The sequence below is a fragment of the Onychostruthus taczanowskii genome, unplaced genomic scaffold (genome assembly GCF_017590055.1).
Source record: "Onychostruthus taczanowskii isolate IOZ18803 unplaced genomic scaffold, ASM1759005v1 scaffold18, whole genome shotgun sequence".
Taxonomy (NCBI): domain Eukaryota; kingdom Metazoa; phylum Chordata; class Aves; order Passeriformes; family Passeridae; genus Onychostruthus; species Onychostruthus taczanowskii.
This window is the reverse complement of record NW_024499017.1, coordinates 6,521,374-6,538,258: the sequence shown is the minus strand read 5'-3', so window position 1 is coordinate 6,538,258 and position 16,885 is coordinate 6,521,374. Positions and strand designations below refer to the sequence as shown.

At 41.6% G+C, this 16,885-nt stretch overlaps 1 protein-coding gene across 1 annotated transcript in view; it reads right to left on the bottom strand.

Annotated features, from left to right (window-relative positions):
• Window positions 1-3,615: 3,615 nt before the first annotated feature.
• GLG1 (golgi glycoprotein 1) overlaps window positions 3,616-16,885 on the bottom strand; it is a 78,682-nt gene continuing 65,412 nt past the window's right edge. Inside the window, exons 11-26 of the mRNA XM_041400507.1 lie at window positions 16,465-16,618; window positions 14,669-14,806; window positions 13,793-13,879; window positions 12,834-12,896; window positions 12,076-12,189; window positions 11,574-11,662; window positions 10,591-10,708; window positions 9,514-9,606; window positions 8,847-8,984; window positions 7,430-7,553; window positions 6,941-7,083; window positions 6,622-6,723; window positions 5,871-5,978; window positions 5,124-5,244; window positions 4,393-4,499; window positions 3,616-3,908 (exon numbers count right to left, since the gene is read on the bottom strand). Of these exons, the coding sequence (XP_041256441.1) occupies window positions 3,741-3,908; window positions 4,393-4,499; window positions 5,124-5,244; window positions 5,871-5,978; window positions 6,622-6,723; window positions 6,941-7,083; window positions 7,430-7,553; window positions 8,847-8,984; window positions 9,514-9,606; window positions 10,591-10,708; window positions 11,574-11,662; window positions 12,076-12,189; window positions 12,834-12,896; window positions 13,793-13,879; window positions 14,669-14,806; window positions 16,465-16,618 (1,867 nt within the window). The 3' untranslated portion in view covers window positions 3,616-3,740. The remainder of the gene's footprint in view (window positions 3,909-4,392; window positions 4,500-5,123; window positions 5,245-5,870; window positions 5,979-6,621; window positions 6,724-6,940; window positions 7,084-7,429; window positions 7,554-8,846; window positions 8,985-9,513; window positions 9,607-10,590; window positions 10,709-11,573; window positions 11,663-12,075; window positions 12,190-12,833; window positions 12,897-13,792; window positions 13,880-14,668; window positions 14,807-16,464; window positions 16,619-16,885) is intronic.

Sequence of the window (16,885 nt, the reverse complement as noted above, 5' to 3'; positions counted from 1 at the left end):
ATGAGAATGAACTGTAACAGGCTAGCAGGAGTGTAGAGGTGCACATCATGCACAGTTCCTGACACGTGCACACACATGCCATCATTTAGGAAGCCTTGTTAACCCTCACAGCAGCAGCAGGAAGCAAATGGGAGAGCTGCATGCCTTGCCAGATCACAAACATCCAGCTCTTCCATCCATGCCCTGAGCACCAGCATCATCAAGTCTAGAATAAGCTCTCCAAGGGAAGGTTTTATGATGATCTGGAGAAAAAAAAACCAAACCCAACCAGCAACCATCTCCTGAACTGCATTCAGTGGAAGGCAGATTTCTCCAGTAAGAGGTAAGGGTCATAAAGAGGAAAGACTACCACAGGCCCTTCCACACTAACCCACTTGTCCTGGCTGACTTCAGCTACTGCTAAAACTCTGTTAAACAGAGAAGTTAAAAAGGCTTTCTCAAATTCAAGGCAACAGCAGTGTTTCTTACAACCACTGCTCACAGCTTCCTACAAGGGTGCTGAGACAATGGCACAGGTTGCTCAGAGAGGTTGCAGACTCCCCATTCCTGGTGTGTTCAAGACCAGACTGGATGGGACTCTTGACTACTCTGGTCTAGTGTGGAAGGTGTCCTGCCCAAGGCAGAGCTTAGAATGAGATGAGCATTAAGGTCTCTTCCAACTCAAAACTGTTCTATGACTCTATGATTCTTTCTTTCTTTCTTTCTTTCCCTGCAGTGCATAATGATTACCTGCAGGCAAGATGATGTGTTGGCAACAGCACAACCAGGCTATTTTTGGAAGAGTGCTCCTGTGGGTTTCTGTGCTTGCAAAACCTCTAGATTTTTAGGTATGCATGAAAAGGAGGAGAATATTTCAAGACTGTGACTGGTAAATTTTTAGCTGGGAAAAAAGCAGATTTGGTCATCACCAGTGGTAGAAGACCCCTATTTAAAACATGAAAAAATAATATACTCAATGATAAAATGGCCTGGACCTCTTGCCAAACTTTAAAAGGTGTGTCTACTGTGACAAAAGGTTTATTTAGTATCCTACTTTTTCTTCCAAAGACTTTGGGCCACACACCTCTAACACCATCACAGCACACTCACACGAACTGTGAGCCTGACACAGGCAGAGACACCACCAACCACAGACTAATACCACTGTACAGCATGGACTCCTAATGCCATGCTTCAGGCACCCTTACCATAACCTCCTCCAAATTTAAAAGGAAAAAAAAATCCAGAAAGCCTTATATCTGAAAGTAAAGAAAGTCACCTTCAGAGTTGAACAGGGTTTACACTTGGAACTATGGCCACAAACCTACAATTTTCACTGCAATGTCTTTTGGAATTTAGTGGAAGATGCTATTTCTAGACAATAAACCATCTAATTAGGCTTTTCAAGCTAATCAAGTTACAAAATGCCTTTTCAAAAAGTCACAACAGTTTAAAAAAAGCCCTCCAATGGCAATTTAATTATTCCATATAGACATTTTGGAGAAGCAGGACTCACGCCAGCAAGCAAGGCTGCACCGAGATCCCACTTCCCTTGCTGACAGCTCTGTGAGCACACCCATCTTGACAGCAGTCATTTCAACTCACTCAAGTGATACAACACACACTTAAAATTGCCAAACTAATATTTGTGGAGTTACACACCTGTGCTACCTCAAGAAACACAATTAACTGTTTCTCTTCTGCTCCACTTCATGCTGACAGACAGCCAGGCAAGCTCCCTTAGCACCCGGGAGGAGGGGCAAGAGAAGGAATTCAGGCTTAAATTCAGTTTTACCTCACCACTTAACTGCAATCCTACCATACACTAGCTCTCCACTGAAACTTCATCACTCAGGCTTTCACTGCTGCTTGTTTGGGTTCACAGTACTTTACTACAAAACCAGAAGTGTTTGAGACTCACTAGCATAGCAAGTCTGAACCCATACAAGCTTGCCACCATCCTCAGAGCTGGATGAAGGTATGGTTGAAAAAAGCTTCAGCAAAAAGTCATAGCAAAAGCTCACAGTATTTTGTATATGCCATTCTGTGTATACAGCATCACCAAAATCAGCTGGTCCACATTCCAGAGTGTCTCAAAACCATCTCCACTGTTCTTCTAGAAAACAATGGCTAAACAATGTAAGAACTGGAAATGCCAGGTCTTACACAGCAGTGTGCTAAGTGGGAAAATAAAGTTATGGTTCAAGCATCAGCCTAAGTTGGACAGTTTCAGGCACATGGTTTTTACTGCAACACCCACAGGTAAGCATGTCCTAAAGGTGAATAAAACATATCCTCCTGTACACATTGACTCTCATGCAGGCTCTTCTAGATTTCATCAACACACCCCATGTTTCAGTCAAAGCACCTGTCTCATGAGCTCCACACCTCCTTGTACTTGAAGAACAGACATGATGGTAAGAAGAGGCCACAACTGCTGGTGCAGCTTTTCCAAAACACCTTCTCTGGGCTCCAGAAGTGTAACTATACATAGCACAAATGCACATATTGATGGTAACTATGCAAAAGCTACTTTCCTTAAAGATCCAGATGTTTCTGCCTTTCAAACCACACTATCATTCTTCCATCCACTCCTGCTTGGCAGGACGAGCACCTGTGTCCTACACCCCAGGAAAATGTCAGGTGTTATCACCATCAATTGTAGTTGTGGAGATGAAAACCATTAAGACCCAGAGTGTGGTTACAAACCACTGTGCCAATCCATGAGTAACCATTACACAGAGAGAGAGGATGTTGGGTGTTCTGGTGCTTTCTGCATCACTGACAGAGCACTGAACTGCCAGTGTGTCAGTACCATCTGCACACAGTTAATTTGGGAGGGTAACAGCTTAGCAGTAGCAAGGTAAAAAAAAAGGAGTGTTAGAATTTTACTGCATCATTGCTAATAAAGTTGACTGAGTAACTGCTCACAGCACTTCCTGCCCACTGACACTGTTCACTACTGACAGGCTCTACATACCTCGTGTCTACATCGTGTCTTTAATCTACTGAAACACAAGTTGTATAGCTCACATGAGTATTCAATCCTGGTCAGCATTTTATTCTATCTTGCGAGCAGCAGAAGAAGAACATCTTTTCAGCCAAAAAAATCCACAGTCACATAAGCAGGATATTCACTAGGAGATGACACCAGTGATTGGTGTCCTTAGGTTGTCCAAGACTATGCTCTGAAGATGCTTTACACAGACGAGCAAGATGTCCAAAACAAGGCCAGCTGTGGTGTAAGATGCAATTTACCCTTTAATTTCCTGCCTCAACTTCACCCAGCCACAGAGGATGACTAGATTTCAGTATGAACCATTACCTAAATCATATAGTCGGTATGCAGAATATGTCTGTCTTTAAAAATTTACTTAAAAACTGCTGAGCTGCAGGTCATTATCAGTCTGATTTGGAGAGTGAAGGCAGTTCCAACAGTACAACAGAGACTTGTCTACAGGCAGGTAAACGAGAGTCTGCTAACAAAGGGGTAACAAAAGCTGCTGGCTGGGCTGCCAATGTTGCACACAAACTTTCATAGGATGAAGATGCCATGGATGAGATCCAGGATGGGAAAACTGAGCCAACACCTGCTGCTTTTCTAATTTTTTTTTTTTTTAATTTTTTTTTTTTTAATTTTTTTTTTTTTAATTTTTTTTTTTTTAATTCTCCTCTCACAAGAGGGGTGGGTAGACTATACAGAGGAGGGCTGTACAAAACTGGGCACTGGGCAGGCATTTCTTCAGCAGGCAATCCAGGCTCTACCTGTCCTTGAGCTCTCTTGTCACCCGCTTGGTGATGCGTCCACACATCAGGCCGATGAGGAAGAGTACACAGATGCCAACTGTGATCACAGACAGGATGTAATTCTTGGATGGAGAGGTCATAACTTGCATGGCAAGGTCAGAAAAACCTTCTGCTGGGGCAACCTGGAGGTGAAAAGGGAATAAATGAGCCAAGCTGTGCTTTCCATGCAACCATCAGCCATGATATTTACCAGCTTCAGTGTCTGGTACTGCTATTGCAGTGTCCTGTCATTGCTAGAACTGGTCTGAAGCAGAAAAAAAGCAGGCCTGCAATGATTCATCTGAAGGAACTGATGTTCAGGAGGCACCTTTATGACAGGAAATTTTCCTGCCCCTGTTTCACTGCCCCACACCTTCTCTGCAGGAGACTAAGTCCGGTGTGCACAGAAGATAGTTTAATTCTGCATTTTGGGGATGCATCCGAGATACAGAGAAAACAAGATTTAAGTTCCTAGAAGACAACCTGATTTCAGTTTTTCTGGACCAAACTCAAAATACTAAACTTCATTTGGAAACAAGAACTTCATTACAGTTGAAGTTTTTCATAAACACCTTGCAACAGAGAGATCTAAGGCATAAAAAAAATGGAAATCGTTTACATATTTACCTTTGCAGCATAGCTCCACATTTCAATACGATCATTAAGGCGTTTCTTGCATTCAGGCTGCAACCTCACACGCTTATCTTCCAGAGCTTCCATTAAGCATGACATTTCTGTAATGTGCAGAAGATGGTGTTACAAAATAGAAACAGTGGCTTTGATAATATGGTGCAGAGAGGGGCTCTTCCATTCTCATGAAGGCTGATGGTTACAAGGCTTTCAAAACAGACCTGGCAGACTATGCCTGAAGCTAGCAATTTCACCAAGGTTCACAATCAGTATTGCATTTGGAATTTTGACTTCCAAAAAGAAACTAGAGTACGTATCCAATATATAATTCATGTGGTTTACATTAGATTTTATGAAGTCTTATAAATCTGCACCTTTAATAAGCTGTACACTCTGAACTCCATGCCACCAGAATTTAGAAAGAGCTAAGATCAAGTTCAGTTCAGAAAAAACACAGCCTTATCTCCTTAGGCTTGTTAGGCGTTTCTTTTGAACAACAATACATTTTGAAAGGTTTAACTTCCTGACTTTTCACACAGTTTTGTGAAAAGGAAATGGGATCACAGTGTTCTAGTGCCTAGAGAGGGGCTTGGCCAACTAACTCATAAGCTTGTTTAAATGCTCATATAAGACACAGACATAACATTTTGTAAGAAGACGCTGGTAAAAAAATGCAGATTAAGTATTTCAAGACTGAGAGGTTACACAAGTACAGCACAGGCACTTACGGCGTCCTCTCCCTGGTGGGATGGCAGCACAGTGGTGTTTGATGTCTAGGGCACAGGCTGTGTGGAGCACTGGGTCAACAAAGATATCTGCTTTGCTTTCCTTCAACATGTTGAGCACTTCCTGCAGAGGAGGAAATCAGAAGTACATCTCAGAAAAAGGAGACAGAACAAAACTCATGCTGATCAATGTCTCTGAAAGGTGTATCATCTTTTCAAATCCAGGATCGTGAGAAAATCCACCACTGTCCTTGGATAAGGACATATATATGGATATGGACATAATATGAATGCTGGTTTAGGCTTAATTAAGTGTCCTGGTTTGCAACATTCCTTAACATATTCATATTAATCTAAAAGACAAAGTGAGCATGCCAGGACTACTTCAGTGAGAACTGGCATCAGGTGCCATAGTCAAGGCACAATTCATACAGCCCTCAAGCACACAGTCTGGGCCTAGGAAAGCCTGCAACCTAGACAGCACCAAGAAACAGGGTAGTAACAAGAACCTTTGGCAACCATCATCAGGAAAGGATTCAAGTCTGGAATTGCAAAGGAGAAATTTTCAACCTAATTTTCACTGGCAAATTGAAATTGAATTGAATTACTGCAGGCCAGAACCGAGATAGGGAAATTTCATCACTCTGGCCTCATACTAGCTAGAACATGACCTAGGCTGTGATCTGGAAAAATCACAGACTTCTGCAGGGATGGAAGCTTTTTAGACCACATCCAATTTATTTTCATTACCTTCTTGCACATCTCAGTTTTTATTTTCAGAAGATTCACTTTCAGACATTCTTCCACCTGCCCAGTCTGCTCCTGAGCTGCTGCTTCTTCTGCACACAAGCTGGAAATCTATTTTGAAAGAGGTGTTTTAACATAAGTAGTTCACAACAATCATTCTTGCCTTTTAGCACTTTTATATCTCAATATGTTAGTTCATCACAGGGTGCAGCTGAAGAATACATGATGAGATTCTTTCCCCCCCAAAATCCCCAAAGCCAAATGCAGCCTGGCTCATGCAATATGCATAACCCTTTGAAAGCCAGCAGCAAGAAGTCAATATCATTGTACTGAGGAGGAGGGCAGGGAAGAAAACAGCATGGAAGGAATGTGAAAGTATGAAATAAGTAACACTTGAAGCATGACCAACTCTGTTACCAAAAGTGAAAACTCAAAAAGCCTGACTGTGTTCCAGTTAATGCTGACAAGACCAGAGAACTGACTTCTTTTTGACTACTGGAAAGAAGTTCTTTTCCATAGTCACAAGTACTGATAAGATGCCAGATGAAATAATTAACTTCATATTAGCACTGCACAGGAAACTGCAACTCCTGTGCACTGGACAAAAGTCACACAAGAGAATCTGACTAGCTAGAAGCAGCTCAAAGGGATTTTTTTGTTTTACTTATTAAGAAAGCATGTTCTGAGAAATGAAAACCTGTTACATGAAGGGAGGTTTCATCCTGAAAAAGCAGCTACGGAGTTCCTCTCCTACCTCATCAGAACAGTGCATCTGAAGCTGGGGATCCAGCCGATAATCAAGGGCTGATTCCTGGATTATCACTCGAATTTGGTCCTCGCAGTCTGGAGAGAGACGCTGTTTGGAGGAGAAAGTCATTAACTGACTCAGTGGAAATCAACCTCCCTTGTACATTAACCTGTATTCTCTAGTATTTCTATAGGAACATAAAAACCTCCTTTAGCCTGTTATATACGTTGAACACCCCACAAGTCCAAGTTTGAGTTGTCATTCAATGACTGCTGATCAGCATCATCTGCACATTTTCTCTTTTGCAGGCACCAGTTCTACTCACCTGATCTGCATATTTCAACTTCAGGCATGAGATGACTTGACCTTCCAACTCTGTATCATCCTTGGCCCTGTTCAGGATATTTTGGCAGAATTTTGGTATGTCTGCTTTGCATGCCTTCCTGAGCACGGGGTTTAAGCGGTAATCTAACCAGGAGAGATGACAGAATTTCATTAGAGCACACATCTCTTCAGATTACAGAACAGAACACTCCGAAAGAGATGGCATAGACCTCTCCTGGATGATGCTATACCATTAAGGAGCATAATTCTTGGGGAAAATAGTATTTTTTCATAACAGAATTTCAAATTGTGAGCTAAGAGCTTCAGGAATAAGGAGGATTCAACAACACATGCTGACCCCTCGAGAAATTGGCAAAGGTCAGTGCGTACACAGAAAACACCAAAGGAATATAAAACAAAACTAATACTGTTCCAGTCATGCAGAACACCTCAGGCAAGCAAGTTCTGGTTTTATTTCAGAAGAAGATACCTGTGTTCTGTGTAATCTGGCGCTTGGTAATCATCTGCTTGCATTTAGGATCCATCACTTCACTGTTCTTGTTTTGTTTCAAACACTGCAACATGTTTTTTGAATCCGCCTCTGGACAAAACCGCTACAAAAAAAACCCCAAAACCCAACAAGCTGCATCACTAAAAGCACTTGAAAAAAACAAAACCCAAACACAACAAGCAGCTTCCAATTAATGGAAGGGAATAATCACCTGCCCAACAGAGAGGTACACAGCCACCCTGCCTAGCTCCAACATCTCAGTGCTACTCTCTGAATTGACTATGGGAATTGACGTCTCTGCTTAGGGACTGACCACTGAGCTGTACAGTCCTGACTGGCCTTATCAAAAGCAAATTGCCTTTATTTTCTATTCTTAAGAAACAGTACACTTGGAAAGAAACACCCACCAAATTAGGTCTCATATCAACTACTTTTTTCCCACTTTTTTTAGAAACTAAAAAAACAATCTTTTAAGTCAATGCACATACTGCTGTCCTGTGTAAATGCTGCTTGGACAATGCAATGGTAAAGATTTTATTAGTACCACTCAGGGCAAACTAAGACCACACACGAGGAGAAAGCAGAGAGGAGTTAATTACAATAATCACCCCACTCTCACCTTTAATCAGACAGCCAAAAGTTAACCAGCTTACCCAAAATTCAGACCAAGGTACTAATTTCTTTTGTTAGAAACTAATTCTGTGGGTATAAGATAAGATTCTTGCATCTTCAAATCCTCACTACTTTGATGAGATCACAGACCTCTTTTCAAAACCATGTGTCTGAACTGGAGAGCAAATAACTCTCAGGATGTTCTTCATCAGCCAAAATATGGAGTCACTGCATACAGACCACAAATACTAGTGTTCCAGGGCCTGGAATTCTGGCTACTGTGAAAGAGTGTCTTATATGAACATTCACTGCTGCTTTCTACATGGTGCCACTTCCAGCTTTCGTTTTTAATTTGAAGTTATACATGATTTTGCCTGCTCTATCAGTTTGATAAAAGACTGTGTGCACCAGGTCAGCAGTGAACTGAAGATTTTACTCTTCTCTGTAATCATAACTTCTTCACCCTTGCTAAAAGCCAAGTCAAATCCAAACTGACTGGATGAGAACTGTATTAGGAGCCTCAGCACAGTTTCCCTCATCAATTCTGCTGGCAGTTGGGAAGACAAATTTATTAGTGCACAGGCTTTGATCAGGAAGTTGAAAGAGAAGAGCCCTGAAGAAACCTCAGCCCAATTCAGAGTTAAGAAACAGATTACTTTGCAAAAATGCAATCATATTTCTGAAAAAAGCACAGCAATGTTATAACAAGCCTTTATGGGAAGCTCAAAACTGACAGAGTTCTTATATCCCAACTCACCCTCTTAAATGAGCACACTACCATTACCTTGATCATCTGCTTGCAGACCCTCATGAGTGTGTAGTCCAGTTCTGGGTCCATCATCTCTGTCTCCTGCAGTTTAAACACCTTCTGGTGGCAGCGTGTACTCAATTGCTTCTTGATTTCTTTCAGGCATTCAATAATCTACAACACAATGTTGCAGGCATAATGGACACACTTGGTATAATCCTGTCATACACAGCCATGTGCTCCCCCTAATCCTTCATCTCATTTGGGCAGTTTAGCTCCCTAGATTTTATCAAAGTCATTACCAATGCTTATTTCCAGGACTTGCTTTAAGCTCCTCTTTTCTCACAAAGATTTAATGATTTAATGAGTTGAAGAGGGTCTCTTGGACTTACTCCAGAACCACAAATCTCATCCTGCAGACATAATGCCTACAAAATCTTAAGCAACATTTGCAGTAAACAGCTGCTAATAGCTTAACACCAGCATAAACTGAAGAATGAAGGGCTCACAGCATTGCATTCACCCAGTATTAATGTTTGTGGGCCAGTGGAAAAGAAATTAACATTCCAAAGTACTACCAAAATATTTGACTGATATCAAAATGAAAATCTCAAGCTGCACTTACACAGGCAGAAGTGTTCTTCGAAAGTTTCCTGAAATGAAAGTACAAATTAAATTGTAAATTATTAATAAATTCCATTACCTGAGCATTGCCATAGGGCACGTTCTGGCAGTAATTCTTGATGTCACTTTTACAAGCCTCATACAGTTCTGGTTCAAGTCTGATATCCTCAGTCTGCAGGAAAAATTACAACATGAGCCTTAAAGTAGGACTCGAGACTATTTCACTTTTTTAACCTCTTAACTGAAGACCTCTACTCACAAGAAGTAAGCAACCCTCACAACAGGCACTGAGTTTCTTTGAATATAAGGGTTTTGGGTGTGAGAAGTGGTGCTAGGAAATCAACTTTGGAATTCCCTGCAGCGACCTCTCAGCTTTTTAGCCTGAAGAAAGTGTTTAAATCAAATTATAGAGCTAGCAAGTTGTTTCCAATGCCTCTCCTAAAAGGGCATCATCACAACTGCTCAAACCAACTAAAATCTTTCCACATGAAAGCTAAAGGACATATTAACAGCCACCCATCTAGGTGATCTGGAGGATGTGAATGAAGTTTCCTGGTTTTGGTGATGCCCAACATCTGAATTCTTCCATACAGAGGCAAGAGTGTTGCCTCTTCCGACATGGGCCTACTTAAGGTGAAGCTTTGACAATTAAACAGTATCTACAAGACAAAGACCTTAAGAGTTTATTACTGCAAGCACTGCAGCAGGAAGTTGAGAGGCAGCTTTGCCTACCAGAACAAACACTACTATTTATCCACTGAGCAACTTGAAGCAGCTGGAGTCGAGTTGCTTCATCTGTGCTTGTTTCCTCAGTCTGTAAAATGGAGCTTTTGTTCTCTCCTAGAGGATGTTAAGGACATCAGAATGTGTAGCACGTTGCTGTCTAACACTAAACATAATCACTTCTAGCTGAAACTCCAATGACCATTTAGCTTGCCTTAGCCTTCATGAGACTATATTTAAGGCATTAAAGCAGACAATCAGCACTTTCACCGTAAAGGGCAATTGAGTTCTTGTAAGAAAAGGGGAAAAATAAATAAGATACATCTTACAAACAAGCTTCCTTTTTTTCCCCCAAAGGTGGACAAACCAGGAATCTTTAATTGAAGGACCTCACTGCAAGAGTGGGGAGGACAAGAGTTTCAGGCATGTTTACCATCTCCAGCTCCTCAACACGCAGCTGTTTGCGGCACTTGAGAGAGACCCTGTGCTCCTTGGCATCCTGCAAAGTATCATTGCGCACAGTTGTGCTCAGACAGATCACCACATCCACCCTGCAGAAAAGACAACAGCTTCTCATTCATACATCCTTCACTAAGACCAGCCAGGGTTGATATTAGATTATCACATCAGAGAAACTGAATACAATAATCCATCCACAGTATAAAATTCTTGTGCATCTGTGCTTACTTCTGGGTACAGTCCTGTGCAGAGTAACTGTAACGCAATTAAAACCTAAATTGGAGTCTAGATGAGCAGACAGGAAGACATTCAAAATGCCACCAATCCCTCTGCCCAGCAAGACTTCTGCTCTTAAGTCATGTCAGCACTTTAGAAAAGCTTTGCTTCATCTCAGAAATAGATGATGGTGAACATCTACATAGCATTGCAAGCAATCCTTTTACTCTATGGGAAGGGCATTTACCTCATAAAATGCAAATAGTCTTGCTATCCACAAACAGGACTGACCTTGTGTGTAATTCAGCCTTACACTATTGCAGTAGGACAACAACAACAAAAAAACCCTTAGACTGCAGTGAATAAACCAGACAAAACAAGTGGGATATTTTCCTTTCCCAGATCAGCAGCTAGAACAAAAGTAGTCTGCCTCTTGGAAGACAATGAATCTAGTAAGGATATAAGACATTCTGGGACATGCAATCCACTAATTGTAATAATTAGCTCATTTCACAGCATGTAAAATAAACAGGACAGGCTTCTATCCAGGAGTAAAGCAGAAGTAATTTTAAGAGGCAGACCTCTACCTTAAGCATCTGCAGAACACAGTCACTAAGAGAACACATACAAACTAATCAGCCTTTAAAGGAAGTCCAGCATTTTCCGTTCTATAATGAAATACCCTGTCACTTAACTACATATTTATACAACCAGACTGCTGTTTGGGGAGGCACTGCATACTTTTTTTTGATGTTGGGGCACAGTTTCAGCACATCCTCCTTGCAAGCCATTTTGAACTTGTACGAAAACCTAAAATCTTTCATTTGAACCTGCAAGAGAGAAATGAGGAGAAAAAGAACTTTGGTCATCCAGAGTTTAAAAAAAAAAAGCAAAAAAAAAAAAAGCAAAATGCTGGCCAGAAGAACACTTGTTGAATCACAATTAGCACACACTTTTGCACTTTTGTTCAAACTTAGCAATGTGGAAGCTGCACTGCTGAAGAAGTTGGGACCCTGTCTACCAAATGCCAGGGAGAAACAAAGGGCTGAAAAGAAATCATCTCCAAAAGTGACCATTTATGACCAGGCATGCAAGAACAATTGTAAGAATTCACAAGAGCTCTTTAAATACAGTGAAAAATCAATTTCAAAGAAGGAGCTAATTTCATAATTAGCTAATTCCCAGCAACACCCTGAAAGAACAGAACAGGCTTCCACTGATAGCAGAAAAAAGCGTTGCTCACCAGCTGGAAATGAGTAACACCAATTGCACATTTTTCATTCATTTCCTTCTGGTGTTTGTTCTGTATTAGACACTCCATCAGGTCCCCAGAATCAATCTGGTTATCTGCAACCTCCTGAAGAAGGGATGAAAGGCATAAAAATAAACTGCTTTTACAAGTCATGGGTTTTATATTCTTTTAGCCCACTGTGACCAGGAAATATGGAACTTACAGTTCCACTCTGCATGGTGAGCTCACTATTAACTGACCACCCTCGAGTTACACCACATAACCTGTTTATACAGTTCAGGAAAGAACCATCTCAGAAACACACACACTTCAGACTCAGGAGAACACACTGCAAAGACTTAGTGCTTATGTGACATATTATAACTAGGTGCCTTCATTGCTCTACTACTCAGCCCTACGTCAGTGAAGTTACTTCAGCAGTGCTGAGCAGCTGCAGAGAGTACAATGGCTAGATAGGCCTGCATGTAAAGGTGAAGGAAAACAGTCTAGTGTTTAACTCACTGTAAAGAGTGATTTTTGCCAATTACAAAGCAATTTTCATCTTCAAATTAGCTTTTATGCTCTGACAACAGCAGAAACATTAGGTAGAACTAAGAATTTTTATTTCAGGTGATATTTTAATTGAAGACTTTTGGAAATTATTACCTCTGATTTTACTTTTGATGTTTAACAAGAGCTAATACTAAAACTCTCTAACCATTCCCACTGAGTTTTTCCTCAAAGATATTCACACATTACAGTGTACTCACATGACAGAATGTCTGGATAATGGGCTCACATGCTCTCATCAGCAAGGCTTCAATTTGAATGTCCTGCAGAAAATACAGTTTTTCATTTTCACAGTGAATGCACAAGAGAAAAAGACTCTGGGGAAGAAACTGTGATAACAACTCAAACTCAACCCAGTTTACAGGGTTTTGAAAAATGCAATCCAGACAGCTTTGCCCTTTAGCTCTGGAAATCCTGGGGTTCACTCTTGCCAACGTGGCAAATGCAAGACAAGCCTTCCCGCTTAAGGGAAGAGCCTGGGCTCCACAGAAACTCCTGGCTTGGATAATTCAGCCATCCTCCTCCAAACTAGGTTCTAGAGCATTACAAATCACCTTACACCCAGGCAGGAGTTGAAGATTTGGCACAGTTCTGAGAAAATCAAGTTTCTAACCACTGGAAGGGAACTGCCCCTAGGCCACAGTGTAAATTTTACAAGATGTGGGGAACAGTCTGGGTCTTGACAGTCAAATATGCAGCTTCATAAAAGAAATAAAGCTGCCAATGTCACTGGAAATCTCTACTGATGTACCTGGTGGTTATTGCCTGCCAAATTTTTGTGACTGGGAGGGAAGCTGCAATACAGTACTCAAAACTACTTGCAAGCAAGACCAAAATCTCAAGTCCCATCACATATCTTGACTTGTGTTAAAGTTAACTGGGTTCCTGTGCAAATCTTAGTGTTAGTACCAAAAGTGACCTTTAAAGCAGGAGATACGCCATCAACAGCCTAAAATCCTGAACTGTTGTTAATTTTTCTTCCTCAAGAACCTCCAGGAAAACTTCCATTTTATGGGGTAAAAAGGATGTATTTTGATGCCAGACCCTAGCTGCATTTCTACAGCTCCTCTAACCTCAGGTTTCTTCATCATTATTAAAATGGAATGCTTAACTAGACATGCTCATCTATTCCCTTTACCCCAGGCTGAAATCCACTCACCTCAGACTCCAGCTCAGTGAGGTTTCCCACTATGTCTCTGCAATCAGACACCAAGTCATCAAGATGGTCCTGAAGGCATTCCAGCTCCTACAGAAACAGACATTTTAGTGTGTGATCCAAGAATGCAAGCTGAAATTCTGGGCTTAAAACATTGTTACACATGTGAAACTGCCCTCCTTTTGGTAAAGTCCTAAATCTCATTTAATCCCACTCCTCTACTAGCACTCCCAGAACACACATACCTAGTAATGACTGAAAATGGTGGTCTAGAATGTTACCTTACCACTTGTTCTCAAAAGCTGCATGATGTGCTTTCACTTCTGAAATATCCCATTTAATTTGCCCTTTCCATAACCTTAAAGAGAGGTTAGTTACCCAGCCTATGATGGGCACTTCAGAAAGACACTGGTGTCTACAGCATCTGCTGCAGAATGCTTCACTACAGCCCTCCAGGCACAGCAATTTAACATGAAAGTATTTGCTGAAACTTTGTTAAGTAGCTGCAGATGTTAGTACAGTTCTGTATAAACACAGGAAGCATGTCAGTATTTGCCAAATGAAAATGGGATAAAGTTTATGTGGGAAATATCAAGCTTGTAACAGAATATTACAAGTAAGAGGTTGAGGGTAGGGTTGCTTCTTTAAAGCCCTTTTTGCAAACTATCCCCTTCTCCCTTCTCATTCCACTAACATCTGAACATGAAAAGCTTTTTTGCACCTCCTGTCACAGTCTGGTGCAGACTGTGTTTCAAACTGCACTGGTTTTTAACACGTTCTCCACTATCAAGAGGCAGCAAGACATCCTTTTATCCCCTTCATGTCCTTCTCACCCTTCCAGCTTTGCAAACAAAGTAGCAATGATATTGTGTACAGTACCTGCCCTGTCTCTGTTTTTTCACTGCACCACTTTCCCAAGTCAATCATGCACTTGTCCTGGAGGGCTGGGTCCAGCTTCACATCCATGGCTCGCTGATGGAGGATTCTCTGGACCTCTGCTCTACACTCTCGTGATAGCTGCAAAGAGAACAGGGAGTGTTTGGCATATGGAGTCCCTAAAGCCACACAGGGCAAACACGATGCTGTCAGGCGGGGTTCTGAGAGTGACCACAAATGCCATCATCAGTCCCAGAAGGCACAGAAGTCCTCACTGCTCAGCATAGGCCTGCCAGGGCCCCCACAAGAAATTAGGGTTCCAAAAGAGCTTAAAGCTCTGTCATTTAGTTTAGATACAAGCTCCTCTCATTCAACTAAGTTTAATTTTATATTTTTAAACCTCTGCTTGGCTTAATGAAAGAGATATCAGATCAGGTCCCCAGGCTATCTGCTACACCTTCACTCAAGGCTACAGACCGATTGTGGAGAAGAAAGTCAAAATTGCTCATGCCCTTAATACCAAATGGGAAGCCCAGAATAAGGTAACATAGTCCAGCTGCAGTTTCTGCTCAGCAATCCCCACCACAGCAGAGTCAGCACTTGCAAGACAGGAAGAAACAAACTGTAAGAAACCAAGGGATACTGGTGTGGTGCTTATCCAACCTGAAATGCACCAGTTGAAGCTTAAAGCTCCATACATTTAAAAATCCAAACCCATGGAAGTTACCTAGCATTCTGTCAACAGGCCTAACCTCCCATGGGTTTGCTTCCAAGACTAAATTTCAAAATGACAGCTGCTCCCTTAGCCTACTTTCCAAAAGAAAAACACATTTAAAAACCTTTTCTCTCTCTGATAGATTATTTGCAGGGTGGCTATTGATTTCTTTGGTCAGCACTAATATAAAATGGAATGAAAAAGTCTCAACTCAGCACACTAAGACACTGCATTAAAAAAAAAATATTCCTAAAAGAGATGCTTCCAATCAATACTTGACCTCTGCCACAAAAGACCTTCTAAATCAAGCTGTGGAAATTAATTTTTAAACTGGGCCATTGTGTAAAACCATCAACTCCTAGGGACTGTGTACACTACAGTGCCAAAATAAATGGAAATGAGTACCCAGGTGCTTTCATCTGAGTGCCCTGCTAAAGGCACGAGAGGGCAGCAAACTTGAAAAGAGCAATTCTCAACCACAAATGCAACTATGGTGGATCTCCAGAGTGCAGGGCAGCAAGTCAGATCCCCACTGTCGTCTTTAAAGACAGCATAAGCACATTTACCAGTACAGCATGCTCCAAAGAACTGGAAGGATGCATTATATCAATAGGAAGAACTAAATGGAATATAATCTGAAGCTGGGCAAAAATCAAAACTTAAGTAGCAACAGCCAAGGAAAGCTGATCTTGAAACTCATTTTTGCATAAAACCTATTTTGCATCCATGCTAGCTATCTGCAAGGAATCACATTCCTCTTTGGAAAGACATAAGGGAGGACTTGTACTGGGTTTGAACAGAAATGTAAGTTGGTGTCAGCACACAGTTGTCCCCAAGGGCCTGTGACATGGGTCAGTCATCCTGCTGGGCCTACTTTGCTTACCAGAACAATCACATAGACCTTCAGGGCACCCTTGAGGACGAGCTGGCCACCCAAAGCAGTGCAACTATCACCTACAGGAAATGATTTAAAGTAGCTTGTCTAAGTTCTGGCAGTTTTAGCATTGCACGTCAAACTTCCAAACACGTGTTTGGAAGTGCAACCCTTCTACCACAGATCAACAAGGTGTCCATTAGCACTCACCCTCCTTCCCTGCTCCTCTGTGCGGTATGCATGCCTGTACAAGCAGGAGAAAACAGCCCCTGGAGGCATCAGCTCACTGGTCTCATTCCAGCCATGGGTATGGCAGAGGCGGGAGGCATCCCCCTGACACTTGCGGTAAAGGACTGTGTCCAACCTGCAAACAAGAGTTATCACTGGCACAAACACGAGTTATCACTGGCACAAACAAGAGTTATCACTTCATTCAAACATGGAATGTTTTTCATATGCCAAAATGCTCTGGCAGCAGAAAATCCACTTCAAGTTTCAGGCACCACCAGGAACCATTCAGCAGCAGTGTCTGACCAACTGGACCAACAGGTGGCCTTAACTCAATTTGGAATCAACTCCCTAAATAACACCAAAATCTTGAATTACAGATCAAATTTTCAACACTTCTTGA